The sequence below is a fragment of the Siphateles boraxobius genome, unplaced genomic scaffold (assembly GCF_051911475.1).
Source record: "Siphateles boraxobius isolate OS27281-9 unplaced genomic scaffold, OSU_SipBor_1 130, whole genome shotgun sequence".
Taxonomy (NCBI): domain Eukaryota; kingdom Metazoa; phylum Chordata; class Actinopteri; order Cypriniformes; family Leuciscidae; genus Siphateles; species Siphateles boraxobius.
Genome location: NW_027508734.1, coordinates 12,069,059 through 12,096,430, shown reverse-complemented (window position 1 = coordinate 12,096,430; position 27,372 = coordinate 12,069,059). Strand labels below are relative to the sequence as shown.

The following is a 27,372-nucleotide window of genomic DNA, read 5'->3' as shown; positions in this document are numbered from 1 at the left end:
AATCAAACAACAATATTGTTGATGATAAATTCAAAGTTAATTGTATTTTTTTTTTATAAATCCATCAATTTTTTGTCTAAAAAAAACAACAAAAACAACAAGAAGAGAACATGCAACATATAATCAGGGACTCATACTATAAATTAATATAAATTAAATAATTGCAACTGCATGAAATAAATAAAAGCCAAACAAATTAAATAGTAAAATAAATTAAATAGTAAAAATAAAATAAATATTTCCAATGTCACGTTCCAATATTGTCCACCACATAAAACAAATAATTTAAAAATAACACACAAATACAGTCCTTAAATACAACAATGTTAAAAATACATTCAAATCATTTAGTAACACATTTAGGCTAATAGTAATTCGTGCCGAAAAAGTAATGATAACAATATTCAGGCCTACTATTAGGCGTGTTGTAGCCATTAACTAAGTGCATTTAGTTTCATATTTGTTAAAAAATAATAATGTTATTTTTTCCCCATCTAAGCTGATTATGAAAAGTGAACATAGGCTAAGATAGGATGCGCAATATATCGGGAGACATGCTCAGACATGATTTTGGCCACTTAATTAAGTTTTGTTTTGTAGAAAGCCTTTCTTTAAAGTGAATTACGTTTTGTATAAATTGTATCCAATTTTAATATTTTTTTCATCAACCAATTGCCTAGATTTAATAAATAAGAAGCAAATAGCAGACAATATAATCATGAGTCATGACATTGAGGCGCGTGCGCGGTACCTTGCATTGCACGTGAACTGGAGCGCATCTCATCACAAATTAACCGAAACTCAGTATATGCCTCACAGACATGAGAAATATATCTATAAAGAAAGCTTGAAATATCTTTAAACGAAACAATTATAAACGAAAATAAATAGGCTACTCTCTCTATAGGCGCGTTCACTACGGAGAAGTTTATCATCAATTTCATCTTTGCAGACACAACACTAGTTTATTAATAGAAATAAAATACAAATTTATTTTTAAAAATGGTGTTTATCGCATTTTGGAAAAGAGCTCCTCATATCTTTTAGTTTGTCAGTGCGTTTTGTGGTGTTAGGAATTGTTTTTCTGCGCATTTCCGCACTAACTCAAAACGTGCGTACATGTACACCACCTCCTCCGTGGTTTTGGGTGTACGCCAGGTGTACGCTGGAAATTTGGTGTTCGCACTTTTGATAAATGAGGGCCAATAAGTTTAAACATATCTATGAATCAAAGGGTTAGTTCACCCAAAAATAAATATTCTGTCATCATTTACTCACCCTCAAGCCGTAAGACTTTCATTCACCTTCAGAACACAAATGAAGATCTTTTTGTTGAGATCTGAGAGCTTTCTGTACCTTCAGTGACAGTGACAGTGACTCCAGTGGTTTAAACTCAAATTTATGAAGTGACTTGATTTGTTTGAACGAGTATTGCGTAAGTTAGCTTACGCTACGGGAAAGATTAATCTTTTCGAGATATTGAAGCCAAAAAATTATCCTTAATTTTTGTATCCATTGTCAACGCAGTGCAGCAGCTAGCAGACCTAGAGCAGGCTGTCTAGCGTGCTCATAGGCTACCCTGTGGGAACTGCAGCAGCCTACCACTGAGCCCGACGTGACGTCACGTCCAATGAAGGGCGCTCGCGCCTTCACAGTGTCAAAGCCTGCCAGAATGGGCGTGGCTTAGCGTATATAAGCAGGGCTCGTAGGCTGTATTCTCTGGTTTTCATCGACTGAAGCGAAAAACGCTCGTGGCGCAAGCACAGCAGGTTACGCAATACTCGTTCCCTCTTCTAGAGAGAACCGAGGTTACGTTAGGTAACCGATACGTTCTCTGGATAGGCTTTGTTTCGAGGCGGCAAGACCATTGGTGCGCCCACCAAACGAAACGAAAAGCTGCTCCGAGCGCCTGAAAGGGGCGGAGCGCGCAGTGTAAATCTTCAGCTCCCTGAATGGGCAAAGGAGATTAACGTCGCTCTCATTATCGGATGAAGGCAGAGCCGATAGAGAAATGACCTGCGCTCTGAATGGAGTGCCAATAACTTTAGGAACATAACCGTGTCTAGGTTTGAGGATGACTAGTCTTTTGGCCCGAACTCGAGACACGCGGCTTGACAGACAGCGCGTGTAAGTCCCCCACACGTTTCACTGATGACAGTGCTGTCAGGAAAACGGTTTTGAGTGATAGGTACTTTAACTCCACGGAGTCTAGTGGTTCAAAGGGGAAAGCGTTCAGGGCCTCGAGGACCAATTAAAGATCCCACATAGGAAACGACGGGGGGCGCGGAGGGTTCATCATTCTGGCTCCTCTAAGGAAGCGGATGACAAGCTCATTTTTCCCTAGCGACCGGCCGCACGTCGACTCAGCGAACACTGCAACGGCCACCACATAGACTTTGAGCGTGGATGGGGACCTCCCCTTATCCAACAGCTCATGTAGGAAACTGAGCAGCCGCGAGACCCCACACGTCTGTGGGTCCAGGTTTTTGTCAGTGCACCATTTGGAGAACACTGACCATTTAGACGCGTAAAGCTTTCTAGTAGAGGGAGCTCTAGACTGGGTGATCGTGTTCATCACTCCTTCTGGCAGGGCAACGGGTACCCGTTGATTACCCATGCGTGCAGAGACCAGCGCTCTGGATGGGGATGCCAGATCGAGCCGAGCTCGTGAGAGGAGATCCGTTCTCACCGGAATCGGCCACGGGGCCGTCAGTGATCTTTTGACGCAAATGGGTCGACTTCCGCTTTGCCGAACAGGCGCCATAATTTCTGGGCCGTTTGGGGGTGCAGGCACCATTCCCCTGGGGGAACGTATCCCTGGATAGTTTGTCTGGGCCGTCATTCAGGTGGCCTGGCACATGTGCAGCTCTCAGTGAGCGCAGGTGATGCTGAGACCACATAAGGAAGCGCTCTGTCAGATCGCAGATGTTCCTGGATCTGACGCCGCCCTGACGGTTCACGTAGGAAACCACTGACATGTTGTCTGATCAGACTAAAACATGGTGGTCCTGGCAGGGCAACGGGTACCCGTTGATTACCCATGCGTGCAGAGACCAGCGCTCTGGATGGGGATGCCAGATCGAGCCGAGCTCGTGAGAGGAGATCCGTTCTCACCGGAATCGGCCACGGGGCCGTCAGTGATCTTTTGACGCAAATGGGTCGACTTCCGCTTTGCCGAACAGGCGCCATAATTTCTGGACCGTTTGGGGGTGCAGGCACCATTCCCCTGGGGGAACGTATCCCTGGATAGTTTGTCTGGGCCGTCATTCAGGTGGCCTGGCACATGTGCAGCTCTCAGTGAGCGCAGGTGATGCTGAGACCACATAAGGAAGCGCTCTGTCAGATTGCAGATGTTCCTGGATCTGATGCCGCCCTGACGGTTCACGTAGGAAACCACTGACATGTTGTCTGATCAGACTAAAACATGGTGGTCCTGTATGAGCGGGAGGAAGCGCTTCAGCGTGTTCTTGACCGCTAAAATTTCCCGACAGTTTATGTGAAGAAGCTTCTCCTGGTCTGACCACAGGCCGAAGACCGGTCTGCCCTCGAAGAGCGCACCCCAACCTGAGTTGGACGCATCTGTCGAGATGAGCTTTCGGTACGAGACCGCTCCCATCATCACACCCCGCTGATACCAGCCGGCTGTTAACCAGGGCTGCAGAGCCGTACAGGTCTGAGTCACTCTGATTCGTTCGCAGCCAGCAGCCCAATCTCGGCGAGATGCACGAGCATTGAGCCAGCGTTGAAGCGGGCGCATGCGCAGTAAGCCCAGCTGAAGCACTGCACTTCTGGAAAGAAGCGGCTGGGTGTCGAACACGGCGCGCGCGCTGTGTCGATAAACGAGCCGTCATGGCCACAGAGTCCAGTTCTATTCCTAGAAAGGAAATTGACTGACTGGGCAGTAATGAGCTCTTGGTCCAGTTGACCGTGAGACCCAAGCTCTCCATGTGACTGAGCACAGTACTGTGAGATAGCAGTTCTGTCTCTCACTGTGCCAAATCAGCCAGTCGTCCATATAGTTCATAATTCGCAAACCCTGATTTCTCAAAAGGGCAAGAGCTGCGTCCCTGAACTTCGTAAATGTACGGGGTGCCAGGGACGGGCCGAACGGCAGGACGGAGTATAGATAAACCTGACCGTCGAAGGCGAATCTCAAGAATGGCCTGTGACGCGGTATTATCTGAATCTGGAAATAGGCATCTTTCAGATCGAGAGCAATAAATCAGTCCCTCGGGCGAACGTGCGCGAGGATTTTTCTGGTTGTAAACACTTTGAACAGTCTTTTCATAAGCACCTCGTTCAAACATCTCCGATCTAAGATGGGTCTGAGGGCTCCGTTCTTCTTGCGTACAAGAAAATAAAGGCTATAGAAGCCTGACTCGCTCAGATAAGGCGGTACCAATTCTATGGCCCCTTTGCACAGCAGCTTCGCTATGTCTGCGCGAAGTAGATGTGTTACTTCTGCATTCACAGTTGTCGCGGTCCGTGCTTGAAAGCGCGGAGGACGGCGAGCGAACTGTAGCGAATAGCTGTGCCTTATTGTGCTCAGCACCCATTCTGAAACCCCTGGAATGGCTTCCCATGCTTTTATATATGTAGCTAGGGGGCGAATGGTCTCCAGGTTCTGATCGCGCGCCCTCGGTGCTTGCAAGCGGTAGCTCGCTTACAGCCGTGACAGGCTGATACATAAGAAGCGTCCCGATTTCCGTGAATGGGAAGCGCCCTTTATCACTTTGTGATGCGTGAGCGGAGCCTTGAGCAGAGTGTTTATTAGTAAGCGCTAGCGCTTTTGTGCGGGCACAAGACTTACACATAACTTTGACGTCCCGATCGCTTTGGATGGGAAGCGTTTTATGATAGCCCTGAGACACGCGCAAGGCGCTTTGGGCAAAGTGTTTATTAGTAAGCGTGAACACTAGTGAGCGGGCACGAGATTTACATACATATTTGACGTCCCGATCGCTTGGATTGGGATTGTTTTATGATAACTCTGTGACACGCGCTGCGCTTTGAGCAGAGTGTTCATAAGTAAGCGTGAGCAGGGACGAAACTTACATTTATATGTGACGCCGTGATGGGCGGCGTTTTGTGACAACTCTGGAATGCGCGGGCAGCGATTGGGGAGAGATGTGTGTTAGTAAGCGTGAACGCTCGTTCGCCGGTGACGCATGCGGGATGGGATAACTTTCTTGTAACGTAAAGAAAGCTAGCCGCGGTTAGAACAGCTGTCAGCGGCGCGTCCTAATCCATATCAAGCACCTCGTCCCCTGAGGCGGCGGCAGCGCGGGCGGGTGCCGGCAGCTGCGCGTCCGGGAGGGGGGTGGAGAGATAGACGCTTGAGGGTTTCATTCCAGCGAGCGTTTGCATCAGAAACGACGGCAGTGTGGCTCGTGAGCGGCAGCTGCGCGTCTGTGAGGGGAGGCGGGAAAGGCGAGAGCGAGGCTCGAGGGAGGGAGTCCGGCGAGCGCGTCGCTGTGGCCACTGGCCCGCTCACGAGCCGCACTGCCGTCGTTTCTGATGCAAACGCTCGCCGGATTGACTACCTCGAGCGTCTATCTCTCCACCCCCCTCCCGGACGCGCTGCCGCCGCCTCAGGGGACGAGGAGCTTGATATGGATGAGTACGCGCCGCTGACAGCTGTTCTAACCGCGGCTAGCTTTCTTTACGTTACAAGAAAGCTATCCCATCCCGCATGCGTCACCAACGAACGAGCGTTCACACTTACTAACACACATTTACATTTATTCATTTAGCTGACGCTTTTATCCAAAGCGACTTACAATTGCTATATTTCAGAGGTCGTACGCCTCTGGAGCAACTAGGGGTTAAGTGTCTTGCTCAGGGACACATTGGTGTCTCACAGTGGATTCGAACCCCGGTCTCTCACACCAAAGGTATGTGTCTTATCCACTGCGCCATCACCACATCTCTCCCCAATCGCTCGCACGGATGGCTGAAGGTGGCGAAGACGGCCGGCTTCTTCAGGCGCTGTCCTAAGCTGGCTTGTCGCTTCCTCGACGGTGGCGGCTTCTCTCTAGATCCAGCGATTCAAGAGCTTCGCTGAAGAGATGAAAATCAGAGAATACAGCCTACGAGCCCTGCTTATATACGCTAAGCCACGCCCATTCTGGCGGGCTTTGACACTGTGAAGGCGCGAGCGCCCTTCATTGGACGTGACGTCACGTCGGGCTCAGTGGTAGGCTGCTGCAGTTCCCGCAGGGCAGCCTATGAGCACGCTAGACAGCCTGCTCTAGATCTGCTAGCTGCTGCACTGCGTTGACAATGGATACAAAAATTAAGGATAATTTCTTGGCTTCAATAATTCGAAAAGATGAATCTTTCCCATAGCGTAAGCTAACTTACGCAATACGAGAGAACCTCTCGTAAGAGAATATCATTTATCCACTTTATTTACAAAAGATTAACCTCCAATGCACGTTCACGAGAGGACCAAGACGCATACGTTTTGTGTTGAGCAGATGTTGTTGCGTGAATGTGCATTGGAGATTAATATTTGGTAAATAAAGTGGTCAATTATGTTTTTTTGCGGAAACAAAGCACTCGCGTCGCTTTAAAAAAATTGCTTAAAAAACACTGGAGTTGCATGGATTATTTTAGTGATGTCTCTACTACCTTCCTGGGGCTTGAAAGTAGTAGCTAGTTGCGTAGCTGTCTATGGAGGGACAGAAAGCTCTCAGATTTCATAAAAAAGATCTTAATTTGTGTTCCGACGATGAACGAAAGTCTTACGCGTTTGGAATGACACGAGGGTGAGTAATTTATGAGGTATTTTTTATTCTAGTGTGAACTAAAAATACAGTAAAAAATACAGTAAAAACTATATATTGTGAAATATTATTACAAGTTAAAAGTTTCTATTTTAATAAAGTTTTAAATTAAACATATTTCTGTGATGGCAAAGCTGAATTTTCAGCATCATTACTCCAGTCTTCAGTGTTACATGATCCTTCAGAAATCATTCTAATAATATGCTGATTTGCTGCTCAAGAAACATTTCTTATGATTATCAATGTTGAAAACAGTTGTACTGCTTCATTTGTTTTTGTGGAATTGAGCAATTTAATTCTTTGCTGAATAAAAGTATTTAAAAAAAATCGACAGACCCTTTGAACTGTTTGTGTAAATTATTTTGGGAGAAGAAAGGATTAAATTGTGCTTTTTGTGAGTTTTAAATACATTTATTTAGTGTTACAATGATCCAAACTCTCCCATATACAAGTTTACTTGTGTCTCTGGTAATTCTACAGGGTATATACATGATCATTATCTTTGTGTTTCCCATGTTATATGCATTTGACCTAACAGTCTAGGGTAAAACAAATTGTTTTGCTAATTATTTCACTGTGTGGTTTGCAAGTAATCACACCCTTAGGCCATCTGCTTAACCAACACATGAATGCCTCTGAGAGGAATGTTTCAAGAGTGCTCGCTGAACTGTGATACGTTTCAAAACTCCAGGGACCTTCCGTGGTGGTAATGGTGCTGTTTTCAATATTTTCTCTCTTTCTTTTTTAGACACATAGAAAATTGGACTGGATTGCAGATTCTTAAGGATGTTGACATGGAATTGTACACAGGACTCCAGAGACTGTGAGTATTCAAAAACAGATCCCATAGACAGAGGTTACATGCATTTTACACTAAAGTCTGGTGCACACTGCACGATTTGTGTCATCTGAGATGTGTTTTGCGAAGATGTCTTAAATCTTCAGTTACCTTTTCAAGGGAACGCGCACTGTGTCAATGACACTTTGAGAACGCCTTGGTGTGATTGTGTCTGAAACACGTTAGTCAACTAGTCCAATGGCGAAGAAGGGACATCACGGGCGGGTGATGTCACGACCAGGAAAGCATAAAAGCACATCCAGAATGACCGGCGTAAGCTTCTGTGCCTCAGCTTCTACCAAACGTATCTCGATGGGTCCTGCAGATTATATAAAAAAGGTTACAGAATCCAGTTTGGTTATCGTCCACTAGATTCAACAGGGTTCTATTGACGTTAGTACATGCCGAGCAGGCTCTGGTGATGGAACAGGAAGTCTCTATTAGCAAAGGAAGCTATAAAACGAGTTCACAAAATGTGTGCATGCAGCTCTGGCGCCACTTAGACTGCAAGGAATTTGCATTCTGAACTATATAGATGACTGGCTTATTCTAGCAGAGTCGGAGCAGATGGTGGTTCGGTATCGAGATGTCGTTCTCGCTCACATAGTAAAGTTGGGGTTGAGACTGAATGCCAAGAAGTCTGTGCTTTCTCCTGTTCAGAGGACCACTTTCCTTGGTGTGGTATGGGATTCAGTAATGATGCAGTCCGTCCTTTCACCTGCTCGTGTTGCTGCAATCCTCACAGCCTTAAAAGAGATAAAACTTGGCTAGTCACTCACTGTGAAACAGTTTCAGAGACTGTTAGGTTTGATGGCAGCTGCGCCCAAAGGGATACCTTTTGGCCTGCTGTACATGAACCCTTGCAGTGGTGGCTCAAGATCAAGGGGTTTTCCCCAAGGGGGAACCCACTCCTATGATCAAGATTACGCGCAGGTGTCTCCGCGGCCTTGGTTATATGGAGCAAACCTTGGTTCTTGTCCCAGGTTCCTGTGTTAGGAGCTCATTGTCATTGCGTCATGTTCATGACAGACGCTTCTCTCACGGGCTGGGTAATGGAAGGCCGGTCAGCTCAGATTCTTTGGAGGAGTCATCATCTCTCTTGGCACATAAATTGCTTGGAGATGCTGGGTGTCTTCATGGCATTGAGGCACTTCCTTCGAGACCTAAAAGGCCATCATGTGCTTGTCCAAACAGACAACACATTGGAAGTGTCTTACATAAATCATCATTGGGGTCTGCGTTCGCATCCAATATGCAAACTAGCACACTAGATCCTCCTGTGGTCCCTAGGGAATCATGCTCTCTCTGAGGGCAGTATACATCCCGGGGTGCCAGAATGTAGGAGCAGACATCCTGCCGACAGGGGCTGAGGCCTGGGGAATAGAGACTTCACCCCGAGGTGGTGGAGCGTAAATGGGAGCTTTACAGCCAAACGGAAGTGGATCTGTTTGCATCTCAGGATATGACGCACTGTCCACTTTGGTTTTCCCTAACACAACCAGCCCCCCAATTCTGTTCAGGAGTGACCTTCTGTGTCAGGCGGGAGACACGATTCTTCACACCCGCCCGGAGACATGGAACCTGTGGGTTTGGCCTCTGAGGGGGCCCAACTCATAGACTAAGGTCTCTAAACTGAGTTTGTTAACATACTTCCATCCAGAGCTCCCTCCATGAGGGAACGTTATGCCTTGAAGTGTGAGAGTTTTCACTTCTTGGTGCATAATTCGACAGTGGGATTGGTTCAGTGCTAGAGTTTCTGCAAGATCATTTTTCTGCAGGACTATCCCCTTCCACACCTAAAGTTGTACGTGGCAGCCATAGCTGCTTACCACATCCCTTTGGGTGGTGTATCTGTGGGGAAGGACCTGTTAATAAAATGTTTCCTTTGTGGCACTTTGAAGCTGAGGCTTGGGATCTGGCTATTGTGCTAGAGGTCTGTCTGCGGCTCCCTTCGAGTCCCTCGAGACAGTTCCAGAAAAGTTTCTGACTTTAAAAACGGTGTTCCTTCCGGCCATATCTTCATTAAATTTAACATTTAATGTAATATTCAACAATAACATTGATCTACCTGCATTGACACCATTATATGAGAACTGAACTGAGCTGGACGATGACATTACGGTTTTCACCAGAGCGGCTATATATATAAATGAACTAAATTAATAACTTTTTTACTAGAAAAAAATGAAACATCACTGAACTTACTTAAGCTGGACTGTGATGCTATTTTCTTCTGGAAACAAACCTTGTTGCATTATTTTCCTGTTATTTCTGTAAAGCTGCTTTTGAAACAATCTGTATTGAAATAAGTGCTATATAAATAAATGTCACTTGACTTAAAGAGAGTAGGAGATCTTAAGGCCCTGTCGGTATCCCCCACGTGCCTTGAGTTTGCACAGGGGATGGTCAAAGCATTCCTTTACCCAAAGCCAGGCTATGTCACTAAGGGGCCAACCAATGTACCACAACCTATTGTTTTGCAAGCCTTCAACCCTCCTCCTTTCAGAGATCAGGACTAGGGATGCACCGATACCACTTTTTTCAGAATCGATCCGATCCGATACCAAAACTTCTGAGTATCTACCGATGCCGATCCGATACCAACAGTTTTTTTTTAATTAAGTAGAATTTATATAACTCTCTGTGTGTTAAACTGATAATCACTCTTTTGTGTGTTAAACACAATCTACTTAATACAGACAACTTCATTATAAAGAAAAACAAATCCCAAAAATATATGATCATAATCTATGACAAAAATGCTTTTATAAACTAGATTAGTGGATAATTCAGCAGTAAAATTTAGTCTAGAAGAATCATAAGTTCACAATAATTGTATAAAATCTGAACATTTAGTGAAAACAACAAATAAGAGACAATAAGTGTAACACTAAATCTGGTAAAACGTTACACATTGCTCTTTGTATTGTAAAATACATTCATGAAAAACAAGATAACAAAAATCAAAAAGATAAATTATTTTATATATAGCCTAGGCTACTATACAATTGAGACATGTCTTAAATGTATAGCACACCTGTTTAATGAGGCAGCAACATATGATAGATAGGAAAGAACAAGAAAGGCCATTTATAATCTTTCATTGCGTCACTGTATTGATATGAAAGGCTGCAATACAGTGCGGCTCAAAGCGCTTAAGCGCACCACGAGCGCAGAATGATGCGCTTGAAGCAACACAAACGAAAGACATATTGATTTGTAGTGTATTACACAATATCTGTCTATGCAATAGTTTATTGAGCCTTCTATTTTAACAGTTTTAAATTTTTGTTACTGTGCACGTGAAGAACAATTATGGACTCTACTCTAGTGTTGTGATCTAACAGACACACGGTAGAAACATGATTAAGTTAACGTTACAGCAATAAAGTCCAACAAGATAAAGTTGTTTTATGCGAAACCATAGATCTTTATCTACAGATCAAGTATAATAATAGTAACATTGAATCATCTTGGAGGGGGTTTCATCATGTTTACTGTCGTAACCGAACGCGACGCTAAATAGTGAATGAAGAATGACTGACAGCCGCAGCGGAGGGAAAAGTTTACGTGATCTTGAATTTAATGACTTAAATGTTAATTTCTATCTCACATTATACTATAATGCCTTCAGAACACTTGTAATATAGTGAACGAAAACTTTATGGTGCTGTATAATATTTTTGGTGCTTTTGTGGCGCTTAACAATAACACAGAATAGTATATGCACAATATCGGATTTGGATCGGCCTCGTCTGATCTATACCCGATCCGGCAAAAATGGCAGAATCGGAGCCGATACCGATGCTGAGTATCGGATCGGTGCATCCCTAATCAGGACCAGAAAAGCTTAACCCTTTCTGTGTCCAGTGAGAGCACTGGATACTCATGTCCACAGAGCTGCCCTGTGGAGGAAAACCGATCAGCTATTTACTTTGGATCACTTAAAAAGGGGTCCCCTGCGTCCAAACACACAGTTGGCAGATGGATAGTTGAGGCTATTCATCTTGCTTATGAGGTTACTGGTCAGCATTTGCCTTAAGCTGTCAGAGCTCATTCGATTAGGAGTATGGCGGCCTCCAGGCCTTAATTTTGGGTGTCTCCTTCAAGACGTTTGTGATGCGGCGGGCTGGTCCTCTCCACTCACATTCATAAGGTTCTACAACCTGAACCTGGGCGCTGCCCCAGGTTCACAGGTGCTTACGTCCTAGTTATGCTCTCAGTATTCAAATGGACAGGCACTTGTAAGCATGGCATTTGGCTGTTATCGTTCTCAAAGTGACATTGATGCAGTGTGAGTTTCCTTGAGTCTCAGGTAACGTATGTAGCTTTAGTGTTTTTATACTTCCTGGTCATGATGCACCCGCCGGTGAGTTTCCGTCTCGCCATTGGACTAGTTGACACACATGCTTCAGACGTTCTCAAAGCGTCACTGATGCAGCGTCTCATTCCCTTCTCAGGGAACTATGGTTACATGCGTAACCTGAGACGTTTTGTTTGTTAATGAGGATGTCAAAATATGAGAAGATTGATCACACAGTCAACACTGTCAATCGTGACTAATCTAGAGATGAAGATCACAGTCTAACATACAAGACAGTTGATGTCACACAGAGACCTCACTGGGGTTGTATCATAAATTTTGTATTTTAATTTTAAACGTTGGTGAAAATCACAGTTCATACATTTATATTGTAAATGTTTAGTTATTCTGAAAGCTTTATTATCACATGATCCTTTCAGAAATAATTATAATATGCTGATTTTATTATTATAATTTATTATTATAACTGTAATTTCTAGTTAAACTGAATAAAATAACAGAATTGATCAGAGCTGGATCGGTTCTTTCATGAAATCATGTAGTAAAAAGTAAATATAAATAAATATATATATATATATATATATATATATACTGTATATACATATTATATATACTTTTTCTATAAGCCTAAAAATTCTGGTGGGATGAAACAGACTAGACATCTGCTGCAAATCCAGACCCCCCACAGTGTTTCATCACTCCCGCTTCTGAGCTTCTTCACCTATGCCAAGCCCTCCCATCTTTTTCACCCCTATCCTCTTTTTGTCGTAACCTCAAGACAGTTTTCCTCTCCACTCCTGATCCTTCAGTAAGGAAGCCAAGTGGACTATTCCCAGCTTCCCATTTGCATTTTTCTCATTAACATTGCTCTCTCTTCTGCTGATGGTCGGCTCTCCTGGTCCCACCCACGCCTGGGAACAGCACTGACCTACAGACCTCTAAATTACCCTTTGAGGTTTCACTAAAGGTCATTCAGCTTAAAGCACAAACATCATAGATTGCATTGTTACATAAGCAAACACATGAATGCAAGACCTGTCTATCTATCTATCTATCTATCTATCTATCTATCTATCTATCTATCTATCTATCTATCTATCTATCTATCTATCTATCTATCTATCTATCTATCTGATTTTATCCATCCATCCATCCAACCAACTATCCGTCCAACCATCCATGTCATGAAGGGATATTTTAACCAAAAAGAAAAATTGTGTCACCATTTACTTATTTCAGACCTGTTTGACCATTCTTATGCAGAACACAAATCTGACCTTAAGAATATCTCTTTTGTGTTCTATGGAAGAAAGAAGTCATGCAGGTTTGACACAACATGAGTAAGTAACTGATGAAATTGTATTTCTGGTTGAACTGTCCCTTTATTGATGTATTGATCTTAAGGTGTTTAAAGTTTATAAGCCGTAAACAACATTTGAAGTGCCAGGCTTTTTAAACATTTTTAAAAATTTAGCCAAAGTTTTCTAGTTCAAGCATTGGTAGGAACCGCTGACCTGCTCGTAGGGATTTCACAAGCGCATGCAGAAGAACCATTGCTGCAGTGCGAAATGAAATATCTGCCTACACTCGTAATCCCACCCCCACAAGTTCATGGATGTCACGTGAAGGACCATTGTTTTTAGGCTTTTAAGAGCTGAATGGTTAAGAAGAAAAATGGTATAAACACAGCCAACATCCTCATTATATATTTCTCATAATAGAGATGGATAATTGTATTCCTAGAAATAGTTTACTATAGAGCCATCATCATAATAAAACTAATTCTGTACTGATTACTGTTCACCGGATAAGGGTGTTGTGAGTGTAATCACTTTTTGCATTAAATTCCTGTAATGAAAAGGATGCAGTCATTACCAATTAATGCCACCGAGACTGTGCACAGAGTCTTTAGGATGCAAAATTCATTCCAGCTGTTGCTGCGGCTCAGCGCTATGAAATTGGGGACCCTGATGATACCATTATTCTAACGACACTCTCTGAAGAGATGGGAAAGATGGCAAACTGAGATTGCTTCTGCAGTTTATCATCATAAACGATGTACATCAAGCTGCAAGGCTCTAATGAACTGTTGGCTTTCTGAGGTTTGAATGATCGACTTGCAATGGCAGGTGCAAATGACCAACAACAGGGCCCTCAGTCAAAATTACTGGATCAACCGCGCTTTATGGAGGCTGAAATAAATGTTGGTCGTCTTACCTTGGGAAAATTAATTTGCACTCATCATTGCTGGATTGCTGTGGTCATTTGTGGCCAGTGTATGACACCTATCATTCACAGATGTTTGAGAGCATTTTCATACGGTAGTCTCGCTCTCTGTTTTTCAGGACAATAATGAACTGCAATTTACGGACAATCCAGGCACGTGCATTTGCACAGAACCCTCACCTCCGCTACATGTGAGTAAAATGTCTTCTATAAGTATGCTTGTGTCATGAAGGAGTTATTGTTACTCTCTGAATGAATCTTTTAAGTGAATTAATCATTCTTGTTTATTTTCACTCATCTGTAAACAGTGTTGAGCAAGCTATATTTAGTGCATATAGTAGTTTAGTGTATAGCTGGTGTAATTATGAAACTAAATGAATCAATGAACAAATCAAAAGAGTTAAAAATCCCAACTTCTAGTCTTCTAATGATGTGGTGACGGGACGTGACATCTCCGTTCCCTCCTTTAGGGAACGAGGGTTAGCATATGTAACCGAGACGTTCCTCTTCAGTCGAATACGAATAGGAATCCCTAACATCCTTTCAGTGAACGCACATACACACGCGCGAGAGGACTCTAGCACCGTCACACCAACACCAATGAGGAGAAAGCGTCTTCCTTGATAAATGACTCTTTTAGATAACACTGCTTGCAGATTAGAGACAGAACAAACGAACCAATTGGCTCCGAAGAGAAAAGCTGAAAATGCGATGCACCTGCTGCTCATTATAGGCGCGTGCTGCAATGCAGCAAAGCAATTATCGCATGCCAATGTGCATTGGCTCTTTTTAGTTACACTCGAAGTAGATTGGCCTCTCTAGCGAGATTCCTATTCGTCGGTCCAGACGTGGCGTCGAGAGACCGACTGAAGAGGAAACATACCTATACAATTTTTACAAACAATTGATCTTACAAACATTTTGATTAAAATACAGAACCATTTTTCTTTTAAAATGAAGCATGCACGGATGAATAGTTCGAAAATAGATCAATAACCTGCATTTAGAAAATAGAGGGGTGCATTTTAATTTCACGTCAACTTTCATGTCAAGTTTTCTGCTTATCATTTTTTACTTCTGAAATACAGGTGCTAGTTTGAGGGCATATCTCTTTTGCAGACCACAGCTTTTACTTTTCATGTTAGCTAAAATTTATTTTAACCTTTGCACAACTAATGGATGGAGGTGCTTTGTACCATAGCTAGGAGAAACCATCATGATATTCTCATTACTACATTTTTTTTTACCTTTCGTGACAGTAAGCAAAATATCTAGCTGTGACCTTTGATGTCTGTGATAGTCTCACAACCAAAGAAATGGATGGCTTTCTAGAGTATGTGATAATGGTCTCAATTACAGGCAAGCGAACAGACTAAGCACTTCATGAATGAGCTTAAAGATCCCATGTTCATTTGAGGCACAAACCGAGCAGATGGACATGCTAATTGTGGGGTCATTAAAAATATGTTCAGGAACTTCAGTAACAAAGATGTTGACTGCTTATGTCTTATTTAATTGGGGCTCTCAAAGGATTGAAGTGGTCATTTTTGAAGTTGTAATGGCTGGTGGAAATAAATCACATTCAGTAATGGGCAGCATTTTCAAAGACAAAACATTGATTAAGGCGATGTGGAGTAAATTAATTACAGTACAACTACTGAGATGAATAGCAAAGCTCACATATAGCTCTTTCCAGGACTCCAATAAGTTTTTATTTTGAATTTTCTTTAAAGTCAATCAAAATGGACAATTCTAGTTTTTATGGAATATTGTATTTGTATTTATTATAAAGGATTTATCCGAGAACATATATTTTTTTTAAATTAACGTGCCCTTATAATCTTTAATAAAAAGCAACCTCCTGCAGCAACATTTCTTCTCTGATGATGTGTGAGAGACACCTGTCACTCACGTGACATCACAGCAAGAGCAAACCACTAAATCAAGTCCCGCCCTAAATTTTTTCTTGTTTGAGAAGCTATAATATGATATCTAATATAAAATAAATATTTTGCATAAAGGAAATTAAGCCTATTTTAGCATTACCATTATTAGTTTTTTTTATTCTTTGTATTCAGATATTATTTTCAAGCCAATTAAGCAATTGGTAGTCCTTCAATATTTATTTGTATTTTTAATTTTTGATTTCGAGGTAAAATATGTCCTGTACATGTTTTTGTGAGATTCATCCCAGAATGAATCTGCAATAACAATATACATTTTAAGTAGGTTATTTTAAATTTGGGTTTGACTGAGAGCACGCTCTTTAAAGTCCCTGTAAAGGCAATTCTAAAAAAAAAATTCTAAACACTTTATAAATGTTGGAAATGTATTGCTAAAACATATTACAAAGACTTTGAACTCTGAAGTACTGAATTGTGGAGTTAGACCGTTAAACAGTTTTTCACCATTGCTGTGTTCCGGATTTTTTGGGCGGGGCTATAACGGGGGCTTGATGACACACTGGAGCTCCTGGACACGCCCCTACTTGATGACGCACTGGAACCTCTGAGCTCCTGGACACGCACCTACTTGATGATGCACTGGAGTCCATGAGCTCCTGGACACGCCCCTACTTGATGACGCACTGGAGCCCCTGAGCTCCTGGACACGTCCCTACTTGATGATGCACTGGAGCCCCTGAGCTCCTGGACACACCCCTACTTGATGATGCACTGGAGCCCCTGAGCTCCTGTACACGCCCCTACTTGATGACGCACTGGAGCCACTGAGCTCCTGTACACACCCCTACTTGATGACGCACTGGAGCCACTGAGCTCCTGGACACGCCCCTACTTGATGATGCACTGGAGCCCCTGAGCTCCTGGACACACCCCTACTTGATGATGCACTGGAGCCCCTGAGCTCCTGTACACGCCCCTACTTGATGACGCACTGGAGCCCCTGAGCTCCTGGACACGTCCCTACTTGATGATGCACTGGAGCCCCTGAGCTTCTGGACACGTCCCTACTTGATGATGCACTGGAGCCCCTGAGCTCCTGGACACACCCCTACTTGATGATGCACTGGAGCCCCTGAGCTCCTGTACACGCCCCTACTTGATGACGCACTGGAGCCCCTGAGCTCCTGTACACACCCCTACTTGATGACGCACTGGAGCCACTGAGCTCCTGGACACGCCCCTACTTGATGATGCACTGGAGCCCCTGAGCTCCTGTACACGCCCCTACTTGATGACGCACTGGAGCCACTGAGCTCCTGGACACGCCCCTACTTGATGACGCACTGGAGCTCCTGGACACGCCCCTACTTGATGATGCACTGGAGCCCCTGAGCTCCTGGACACGCCCCTACTTGGATGACGCACTGGAGCCCCTGAGCTCCTGGACATGCCCCTACTTGATGACGCACTGGAGCTCCTGGACACGCCCCTACTTGATGACGCACTGGAGCCCCTGAGTTCCTGGACACGCCCCTTCTTGATGACGCACTGGAGCCCCTGAGCTCCTGGACACGCCCCTACTTGATGACGCACTGGAGCCCCTGAGCTCCTGGACACGCCCCTACTTGATGACGCACTGGAGCTCCTGAACTCCTGGACACGCCCCTACTTGATGACGCACTGGAGCCCCTGAGCTCCTGGACACGTCCATACTTGATGACGCACTGGAGCCACTGAGGATGGCCCCTCCCCTGTCAATATAACTAGAGCACATTCACATCAGTTTGCCGCTCAATCGCGAGTTACTGTCAGTACTATTAGTTACCACAGCCTATAGTTTGCTAGCTAGCTATGCCTTCGTCACGGAAATGTGTACTACCTGGATTCGATCACGTACAAAACAGATTGGTGTCCTTATTTAAATTTCCGAAAAACAATCACATCAAGAAGAGGTGGATTAATTTTGTGAAGAGACACCTTGATGGTGAGTTGAGGATCACCGCCAAAACCCGCCTCTGTAGTGATCATTTTACATGGGATAGTTTTATAAACTTTCGTTGGAGACAACTGGTATTCACTGATAATCCGCTGTTACTGGTGAATGGGCGTGGTTTCACGCAGCCAGCGGACACGCCCCCAGCATTTGAGAGCAGAGACTAGTGCTCATTTTTTCAGGATTTTGATAGCTTATTTTATGTACTTGCCGACTTTTTTTATCATTCAAATTTGGCTGGGTGGCTAATAACAAATTTTTCTGTGGTGTGACAATCTCAAAACACATACTTAATTTTGACTTTACAGGGACTTTAATATCAACCAAATTTCCGTAACAATGAATTCCCCAGCTCCTAAAGAAAAACGCTTGTTAATTCCAAACATTGACTTGAATGAACGTTTTGTTTTTTATGTGTCCTAAACGTCCTGTATGCTAAATGACGGTGTGCCGTCTGGGTGGTCAGACATTGTGTCTCCACAGCCCACATATCAACAGGGGCCTAATAAATTTGAAGGGCCCATTGTAGGGGAGGAGGAAAGGTCATATCCTCTAGGGAGGGCGGAAAGTCTCTTCCTCATTAAGTCTTTCTCCTCTACGTGATTCTCCTGTTCCAAAATGTCACTTTCTTCACCAGACCTCCTCCTCAGACATCTCATTCAATTATAGGGCCAAATATTATGTGCTCATTTTAACATGACTCAGATCTGCACAAGAATATTTCTAACAAAATGGCTTTACTGTAGGGCGAGTGATCTTATGTGTGATATACAGCTAGGCATTGCAATATTATAATATAATACTGTCCAAATGTTTTTTTGTTTGTCACATTTAATCATGCTGTACTTGCTGTTTCAGTACATGCATGTTCTGATTTAGCCGAGTTAGACTAGTTCCAACATTTTGTTCATCCTGGAACAACAATTCCTGTCTGAAAATTTAATCATAACCTTTATCCCTACCCCTAAACCTAACCCTACCCATAACTTATTCCTAAAATCAGAGGGAAATTATGAATAACACTGATAGGAGAAACTAACCCTGGTTTTAAGCCTAAACTTGACATAAACTGTAAACATGTCCTTCAAATCTGATTGGTTGATTGGATTGAAATGTTGTTCGAGGATCAGAGAAAGTTGTTTATCCAGGAACATGAAATCAGGTTCGACCCAGTACTGTGTGTGGATTCTGTGAAGTATACCAGATTTGTGATACAATGGTATATCTGTATATTTTTTTCCATAAGGCAATGTAGGGAATGCATTGTTATTTTAGGTTGTTGTAAGGTTTTTTTTTATGTACAAGTCTGCAAATATGGTAATTTAACATGATACTAAAATATAATTTAAATTAGTGCTTGTTGATGCCTCATTCATGTGGAAATATGAACTAAATTTAGAAAACTCTATTGCATATATTCAGCAAGGTTTAAATGATTTATTCTCATTTTCAAGTTTCTTTCACTTTAACTATAAACATGCATTTTAATCCTTAGACACTAGCTTGTCGATGAACTAATTATCATGCATTGCACATGCTGCCATGTAAAAAGCAAGTTTAGTTAGAAAAATGACATTTAATAGGACAGTTTGATGCATTAGCTACTTCAGAAAGATGATTAGCTTACATATGCTAAATATAACACACACTATGGAATAGTAAAGACAAACAAAGAAGTGGTTTGGTTTGCAAGGACAGCAAAGGGAACTAAAAATACCCCAAGCTCAATCCCATTACCAGATTTTGATCCTGATGAATTTGTACAGGAGTCAAAAATGCAAATTATACATTAGTTGACATTACATTAACTGCATAAGAAGGCTCTTTGTTTTATTCATGATGTGAATAAAATGTATGATTAATTTTATGAAATTTTGAAATAGTTTATTACTATTTATGAAAAGACTAATAGTAAGATGAACAAAATAAATGGTAATTTGAGCAATTTTATCATATTATAATCTGGTTTATGAAATTTATGACGCCATATGTGACAATAAATAAAATGATCTTAAATTCAGTACTTTCAAGTTGCATTTTCAGTATAAAACCCATGAGATTCCGCTCTGATCCTAAAAGCTTTTGCCCAGTGAAGCCTGATTTCTTTTTGTGGTCTTACTTATTTGTTGTTTCTTCTGGCAGATCACTTTACTCCATCCATCACTTACTAACCAGAGAATGACATAACTGCTTTTTTTGTCTCTAAATGTTTTAGTCAGACTAGTCAGACTCCATTTGGCAGATGCAGCATGTATTGTTCATCGAGACAACAGTGGAGGTAAAACAGTCTATTCTTATTGCATCTATTTACAGTTAGTGTCCATGCATGTTACAGTGTATATCTCAAATATGAGCTGCTGTTTGCTCAAATATTGCAGCTGTGAATGATATGACGGAGGCTTTTATTCTAATCTCCCAGAAGTCAAATATAACATGCCGAACAGATTGGAACTGGTGATTTCGACTCTTGTCGTTTTTTGTGCAAAATGTGCGTCAGACAGTCAGTGAACAGACTGAGCAATCCACAGATTTGAATGTAGATTTTAGAGGCTGTGAATGTTTTTCAAACATCCCCATAAGATATGCAGAACACATAGCATTTAGCCTGTGTGGAGTGATAAGTTAATAGCTATGGCACAGAGTAAGAATTTAAAGGGGTTTTGCTTTTGCTAAAGGTTGAATATTACACCCTTTTGTTTTGTTACACCACATTTGGATAGGCTTGGGAAGCACTTTGTCATTCTTTTATAATTATACAACATATTATTATTTTTTTTATACATTTTGTATGCATTTTTTAAAGAATTAAAAAAAAATCTATTTACGATGTTAAGGTCCTTTCACACGAAATGCAATTTTTCAGCACAAATGACAAGCCGTACACTGTAAAAATGTTTGTAATTTTTACTGAAAAATACTAATGCTACACTAAAACCATGTTAATTGGTTAACTGTAAGCTACCTTGCCATGTACGGAGGAAAAACTGTAAATGGTTAAACAGCATATTATATGAAATTTTATGGTAAAATACTGTCAAATTTATGTTTTTTTTTGCAAGTAAAAACTATGAATTACCACATTATTTACAGTAGAAAAAAACAGTAAAAGGACATTCCCATAAGTCCCTGCCTTACACATCACATATGCTTGCATGGTTTATAAATTATTTTTTCTTCTTATTTTTGTTATCAGTAATTTACGTGTTTATTAGTGTGTTTTCTTTTATTTATTTAATGTTTATTGCATTATTTTAGTGTCGTGTGTGTTGATCAACATTTTTCCAACTAAGACATGTTCCTGGATCAACATAATTTATTGATCCTGGAACAACTTTCCTGTCCAAAAATTATTATCATTAGGATTATCAAAATATTAAAATCATTAATATTATATGTTTTACATTTACATTTTACATTTAGTCATTTAGCAGATGCTTTTATCCAAAGCGACTTACAACTGAGGACTAAAGTAAGCGAGTCATCGTGAAGAGGGAAGAACAACGCAAGAAGTGCTCAAAATACAAAGTTCAGGCATTGCTCAGAGTAGCAAAAGCCAGACAAGGGAAGATTTAAAAGGGAAGGATTTTTTTTTATTTATGTTAAGTACTCACGGAAGAGATGAGTTTTCAGTTGTCTTTTGAATGCTGTCAGGGATTCTGCATTACGGATGAGAGTAGGGAGATCATTCCACCAGCATGGAACCGTGAATGAGAATGTTCTGGAGAGTGATTTAGTGCCTCGCTGTGATGGCACCACGAGCCGTCGCTCCTTGGCCGATCTTAGGCTTCTGAAAGGGATGTAGACCTGTAGTAGGGAGTGAAAGTAGGACGGAGCTGAGTCTGTGGTAGATCTGTAAGCAAGCGTCAAAGCTTTGAATTTGATGCGAGCAGCGAGTGGTAGCCAATGCATTGAGATGAACAGAGGAGTGATGTGAGCCCTTTTGGGCTCGTCGAAGACAAGGCGGGCTGCAGCATTCTGGATCATTTGTAGAGGTTTAGTAACACATGATGGAAGTCCAGCCAGAAGAGCATTGCAGTAATCAAGCCTAGAAATAACCAGGGCCTGGACGAGAAGTTGTGTTGCATGCTCAGTTAGGAAAGGCCTGATCTTCCTGATGTTATACATTGCAAACTGCATGATCGAGCTGTCTTTGTAATGTGGTCAGTGAAGGTCAGCTGGTCATCAAATATTACTCCAAGATTTCTGACTGACCTTGATGGAGTGATTGAGGATGACTCTAGCTGGATAGTGAAGTCGTGCTGTAGAGACAGATTGGCAGGGAGAACAAGAAGCTCAATCTTTGCCAGGTTGAGCTGCAGGTAATGTTCCTTCATCCATGCCGAGATGTCCATTTTTTTTTTGTCCGTTTTATCCGTTGTCCGTTTTATTTTGTACTTTATAGATAATAATGAATAAATGGTCAGTTAAAAAGTACTTCTTCATTTACTGATAAACGGCATCATGTCCTGGGATCTTCTGCATCCTTACGTGGGATTTCTTCACGAAAATAAAGTAAATGTTTTACTGTGACTTTGTAGAATTTTTTAAAATATTGAATCATGTCATGCAATTTCGCCTTCTTTGCTTGGCGGTGGTTGGCTGCATGGATGAGAATGTAATGACCAGAGTCTTCTGTCTTGTATGGCATGAAACATGTCGTGATATTATGCAACCAGCATATTCTTGGTCTTCCAAGACTTCTAAAACCTTCCACTGAACCTGTCATGATGCTGCGTTCAGTGGTATCGCCTGGTTGTCTCATTACACGACCAAAATAGCGTAACTTGCGGGGATTCAGTAGTTATTATAGCCAATTTGAATACCTGCTCATTTATCATCAGTTTTGTCCATGGAATTCGGAACAATTTTCTTATGCACTTGTTCTCAAAAGCATGGATGCACCTTTCTTCCTCCTTATTTAATGTCCACGATTCGCAACCATATGTTGCAATTAACTGGCCAAACTAAGGATTTCATCAAACTTAGTTTGGTGAGAGTGCTTTCTGATTTGTTCTTCAATATCTTCGTATGCTTCAGCATAACCACTATGCCCATTGCCAATCTCGATTTCACTTTGGTTGTACAATCAGCATCATACGACACTTGACTACCCTGGTATGTAAAGAAATTAAACTGTTCTAACTTGTTTCCATCCACTCTGATCTCAATTTCTTCATCAGTATTCGTCATTACTTTTGTTTTCATGACATTAATCAACATATTATGCTCATTTGAAGCAATTTCTATGCTGTGCAATAGTTCCTGTGGTTCTTCTGGTGATGTAACCAGTAATACTATGTCAGCTGCGTACCTAAGATTGTTAATGGTCTTTCCGCCAATCCGAAAAACTCTTAAAAAATGAAGAACTGCATTTTTCATGATTTGTTCTGAAAGAATGTTTAAGAGGCTTTTATTGCTGATAGCCTTTAGCTTGCTTGCTTGTTCTTTCTGAGCTGTTTGGCCAGTCGAGACACCAGCAAAAAAAAAAAAAAAAAGAATTCTGCCATGTTTTGCACCTGTGTGAATTAGCGCCACCATGACTTTTTCTTCTCCATTATTGCCTGATGAATATTCGTTCCCTATCAGTCAGTCTCTCGACGGGCATCGTGACCGACTAATAGGAATCTCTCTAGAGAGGCCAATCTACTTCGAGTGAAACTTAACAAGTCAATGCACATTGGCGTGCAATCATTTGCATCAGCTGCTCAGCCTCGCAGCGCGGGAATATAATGAGTAGCAGGTGCGATTGCACTTCAGCTTTTTGCTTCGGAGCCAAGCACTTCAAATGCTGTCTACAGTGTGATAAAGTGTATTACCCTTATTACTCCAGAGTGTAAAACCTGTTGAGTCCTCCAACACCCACGGCCCAGACATGGCGGAGCATCCGGTGCCAGGCCTTTATCTGCTGAATCATTCAGAACCGGGTCTAGGCTGGGTCCAATATGTGTGACCCTAAGGGGATCCCATATGTGTATTCCTTACAGAAAGGGCACGCTTTCCCAGTGTTATCCAATATCTCACTGTATGTGTTATCACGGAACAACAGTGACAGATTCCCTCTGTGTAAGCCTCCTCTTACCGTCCTTCCAGGCAAGAAGGGGTAGAGGCTTGTACAGGGCACTGGATGGGGTGCAGCAGCTGTGGCGTTTTGGTAGGGATTCCTATTAGTCAGTCATGATGTACGTCGAGAGACCGACTGATAGGGAACGTCTCGGTTACATATGGTAACCCTCATTCCCAGAAGGAGGGAACAGAGACGTACTTCCCGTCACCACGCCTGCTGGGGGGAGGCCAGCTTATCAGGCTTGGCTCCTCAGCAAAAAACTGAAGTGCAATCGCACCTGCTCCTCATTATATACCCACACTGCGAGGATTAGCAGCTGATGCAAATGATTGCACGCCAATGTGCATTGGCTTGTTTAGTTTCACTCGAAGTAGATTGGCCTCTCTAGCGAGATTCCTATTAGTCGGTCACAACGTAAATCTCCGTTCCCTCCTTCAGGGAAAGAGGGTTACCATATGTAACCGAGATGTTTTTGCTCATGGTGTGAATAGGTCATCTGGGTTTTGTGTAGCTTTTCCATTTTGAAATTGTTATTAAAGAGTCCTTAAGAGTCAAGCTTTTTGTCGATTTTCATAAAATCAAATAATTTTGAATTGTCCATCCTCTAACTGGGCTTACCATGTATCCAAATGTGTAGTTGCTGTGTAAAAGTGGGTGGTTATTCTTTAAGTTTTTTTTTTTCTTTTTGGATCTGCTAAATTCACAGCGAGCCTTTATAATAATAAATGCTATTTATTAAATATTATATTATTTAATGAACATTATATTATGTGATGTTATGTGTTATGTTATGTTATCATCACAAGAACATATTTTGCCTTTGTAAATTTGTCAATAGAATGCAAAGATGCTTTCTAGCCACTATGATTCCAATATGGCAGGTATATGACACACAAGTCAAAGTAATTGTTGTCTCTGCAGGCTTAAACTAATGTAATTCTTCCCCCAAGATTTTTGTCTTTTAAATAAGATTAGGGCGTATTGATCCACCCCAGCTCACATGCTTTGCTCAGTCAGCAGGTTGGATTTTGACAGACAGTTTCGGGCTCTCAGCCTGACACTGTGTGTACATAGGTAAAGACAGCTTCTCCAAGCCGCTGTCACTCATTCCAGTCCGAAGCGTTTTATCACAGCCGCGAGCTCAAGCTCATCACTGTCTGCTCAAACTCCAGGGGATTGTAGGAAGATGTCTTCCATTCACACCCTGTTCACTCACGGTTGGGGTCATCTTGCTTTAGCCTGCTTTCTCAACAACTGCTGATAGTTGATTCTGCAGCACAGCATATGTTGCGTTTTATCCCAGACGATAAAAAAAAAGAAAGTTGGTTGGTGCACTGAACATTGTACATTCTCAGTTGGGTGGCCCGTTTAACATAATTGCAGAAAAATTGAAACTAAAACTGAACTCACAGTGACATTTATTCAAGTTGTTGTTTTTGAGATGTTTCAGGCAGTGAGCTAAGTTGTTTACATGACTGGTTCAGTACAGCAGATTTGCTCATATAATTACATTTTTATTTACATCTTCATCTTTTTCCCACTGTAACTAAGAGTTTCTCTGCTTATAAGAAACAATCAGGCTTTTATCAAATTGTAGGCCGCAGCTGCATTTGTCATTTCACTTTCTTGAACATGCAAGCTGAAATTTAAGTGATAAAAATAAACTTAAATCTAAAACTGATATTTAAGTGTAAATGTGAAGCTGAAGCAATATGTTGAACCAGAATGATAGGCAGGCTTACTGGTTGCACTAACATTTACCCCTCCTAATTATATAGGATATGTTCACACTGTCAGTTTTTGGGATTGACAACTGCATTTAATTACAGTTGTGAGACTCGATATGTCCCATTCACAAGGCAACTTACAGTAGCATCTTAAATACTGCAACGGGAGTCAAGCCTGTATTCTTTAAGCAATTACCATAGTGACATTGACCAAAGTAATATCAAAGATTTCATGCGACGTCCATAAAACTGAAAAGGCTTATTACTTTTGACATAAAAAGAGTCCAATCCAGCTGCGAGTTCATCCATCAAATCTTCATAAACCGACAGCCGCTTCTATAGAGTGGAAGTTGCTAAGGCATATAGCAGAAAGTTTTGACGCAACTCGACCCAAATTCGAATCCGCCTTTTGCCGAACTTGCTCTACTCCCTTTTCCCTTTCAGATCGGAAATTTATTTTCATTAAAAAAATGAAGAAAATATTAGAAAAATGGGAATAAAGTGTCTAACGTTTGTTTAATTATAAAGTGTTTATCGGTTAGGGGCAGGTATAGGGAGGGATTTATTGTCCCAGTAAGGCGGCATCCATTTAATCATTTTAATAAGTATAATAATATACACTCTATGTTATTATTGCATACCGTTTAATGTACAACAACAAGGAATAGTATCTGCCCCAATTTCTAAGTGTAAATAGCATCTAACTACTATTTACACTTTGCATAGTGTAAATAGAATCTGTCACTATTTTCACTTAGCGTGAATAGAATATCGCAAAGAAAAGGCTACTTTTTTCACTTAGTGTAAATAGCATCTATCATTATTTGTACTTAATGCAAATAGCATCTGTTGCTAAAGTATTTGCACTTAGGTCAAATAGCTGCTGCCTTTTAAAAATCTTACTAAGCCCAAACTTTTGAACAGTAGTGTATCTTAAGGGCCTGTTTACACCTGGTCACTTCATGCGTTTTTACTGACCAGATAGCTATCTGATTTATCAAAATGATTCCATTTACACCTGGTCACATAAATGTGTTTTCGCAAAACGGATATAAATCCGATCTTCAATTCCCGCGCTATATGTGTCACAGTCCTCGTCTGCACCTGTCTGTCTTGGTCTTCACTACACTACCCAGAATCCCTCTTGTTTCCACACCTGTACTCACTCCCTCAATTACCAGCCTGTTCATCGTTATCTTCATCCGTGTTACCTGTCTTCAACTTATGTTTGATTTGTATCTGTATTTAGTATCCTTCTGTTCAGTTAGTCTTGGTCGGTCGTTGTTTATGTTACCTGAGTGTATTCCCTGCCTGCATCTGTTTATTGTTTTGTTTAGAAGTAAAAGTGATTGTTTCTGGAAATCCTCGTCTCCTTGTGGTTCCTGCCATACACACACCGTGACAGAACTACCGACCAAACAAACAAGATGAGCTGGGAGCTTGTTGGACAGATCACGGCTTTGGCGATGGAGAGCCGCGATCTGTTCCAATACACATGGGGGTTCGTT

General features: G+C 41.8%; 1 protein-coding gene across 3 annotated transcripts in view; it reads left to right on the top strand.

The window, feature by feature from the left end:
* Positions 1 to 27,372, top strand: part of ntrk3b (neurotrophic tyrosine kinase, receptor, type 3b) — a 142,448-nt gene that overhangs the window by 18,664 nt on the left and 96,412 nt on the right. For all 3 annotated transcript variants that reach the window (XM_077228012.1, XM_077228011.1, XM_077228013.1), the window contains exons 2-3: positions 7,537 to 7,611; positions 14,296 to 14,367. In XM_077228012.1, coding sequence (XP_077084127.1) covers positions 7,537 to 7,611; positions 14,296 to 14,367 — 147 coding nt within the window. The remainder of the gene's footprint in view (positions 1 to 7,536; positions 7,612 to 14,295; positions 14,368 to 27,372) is intronic.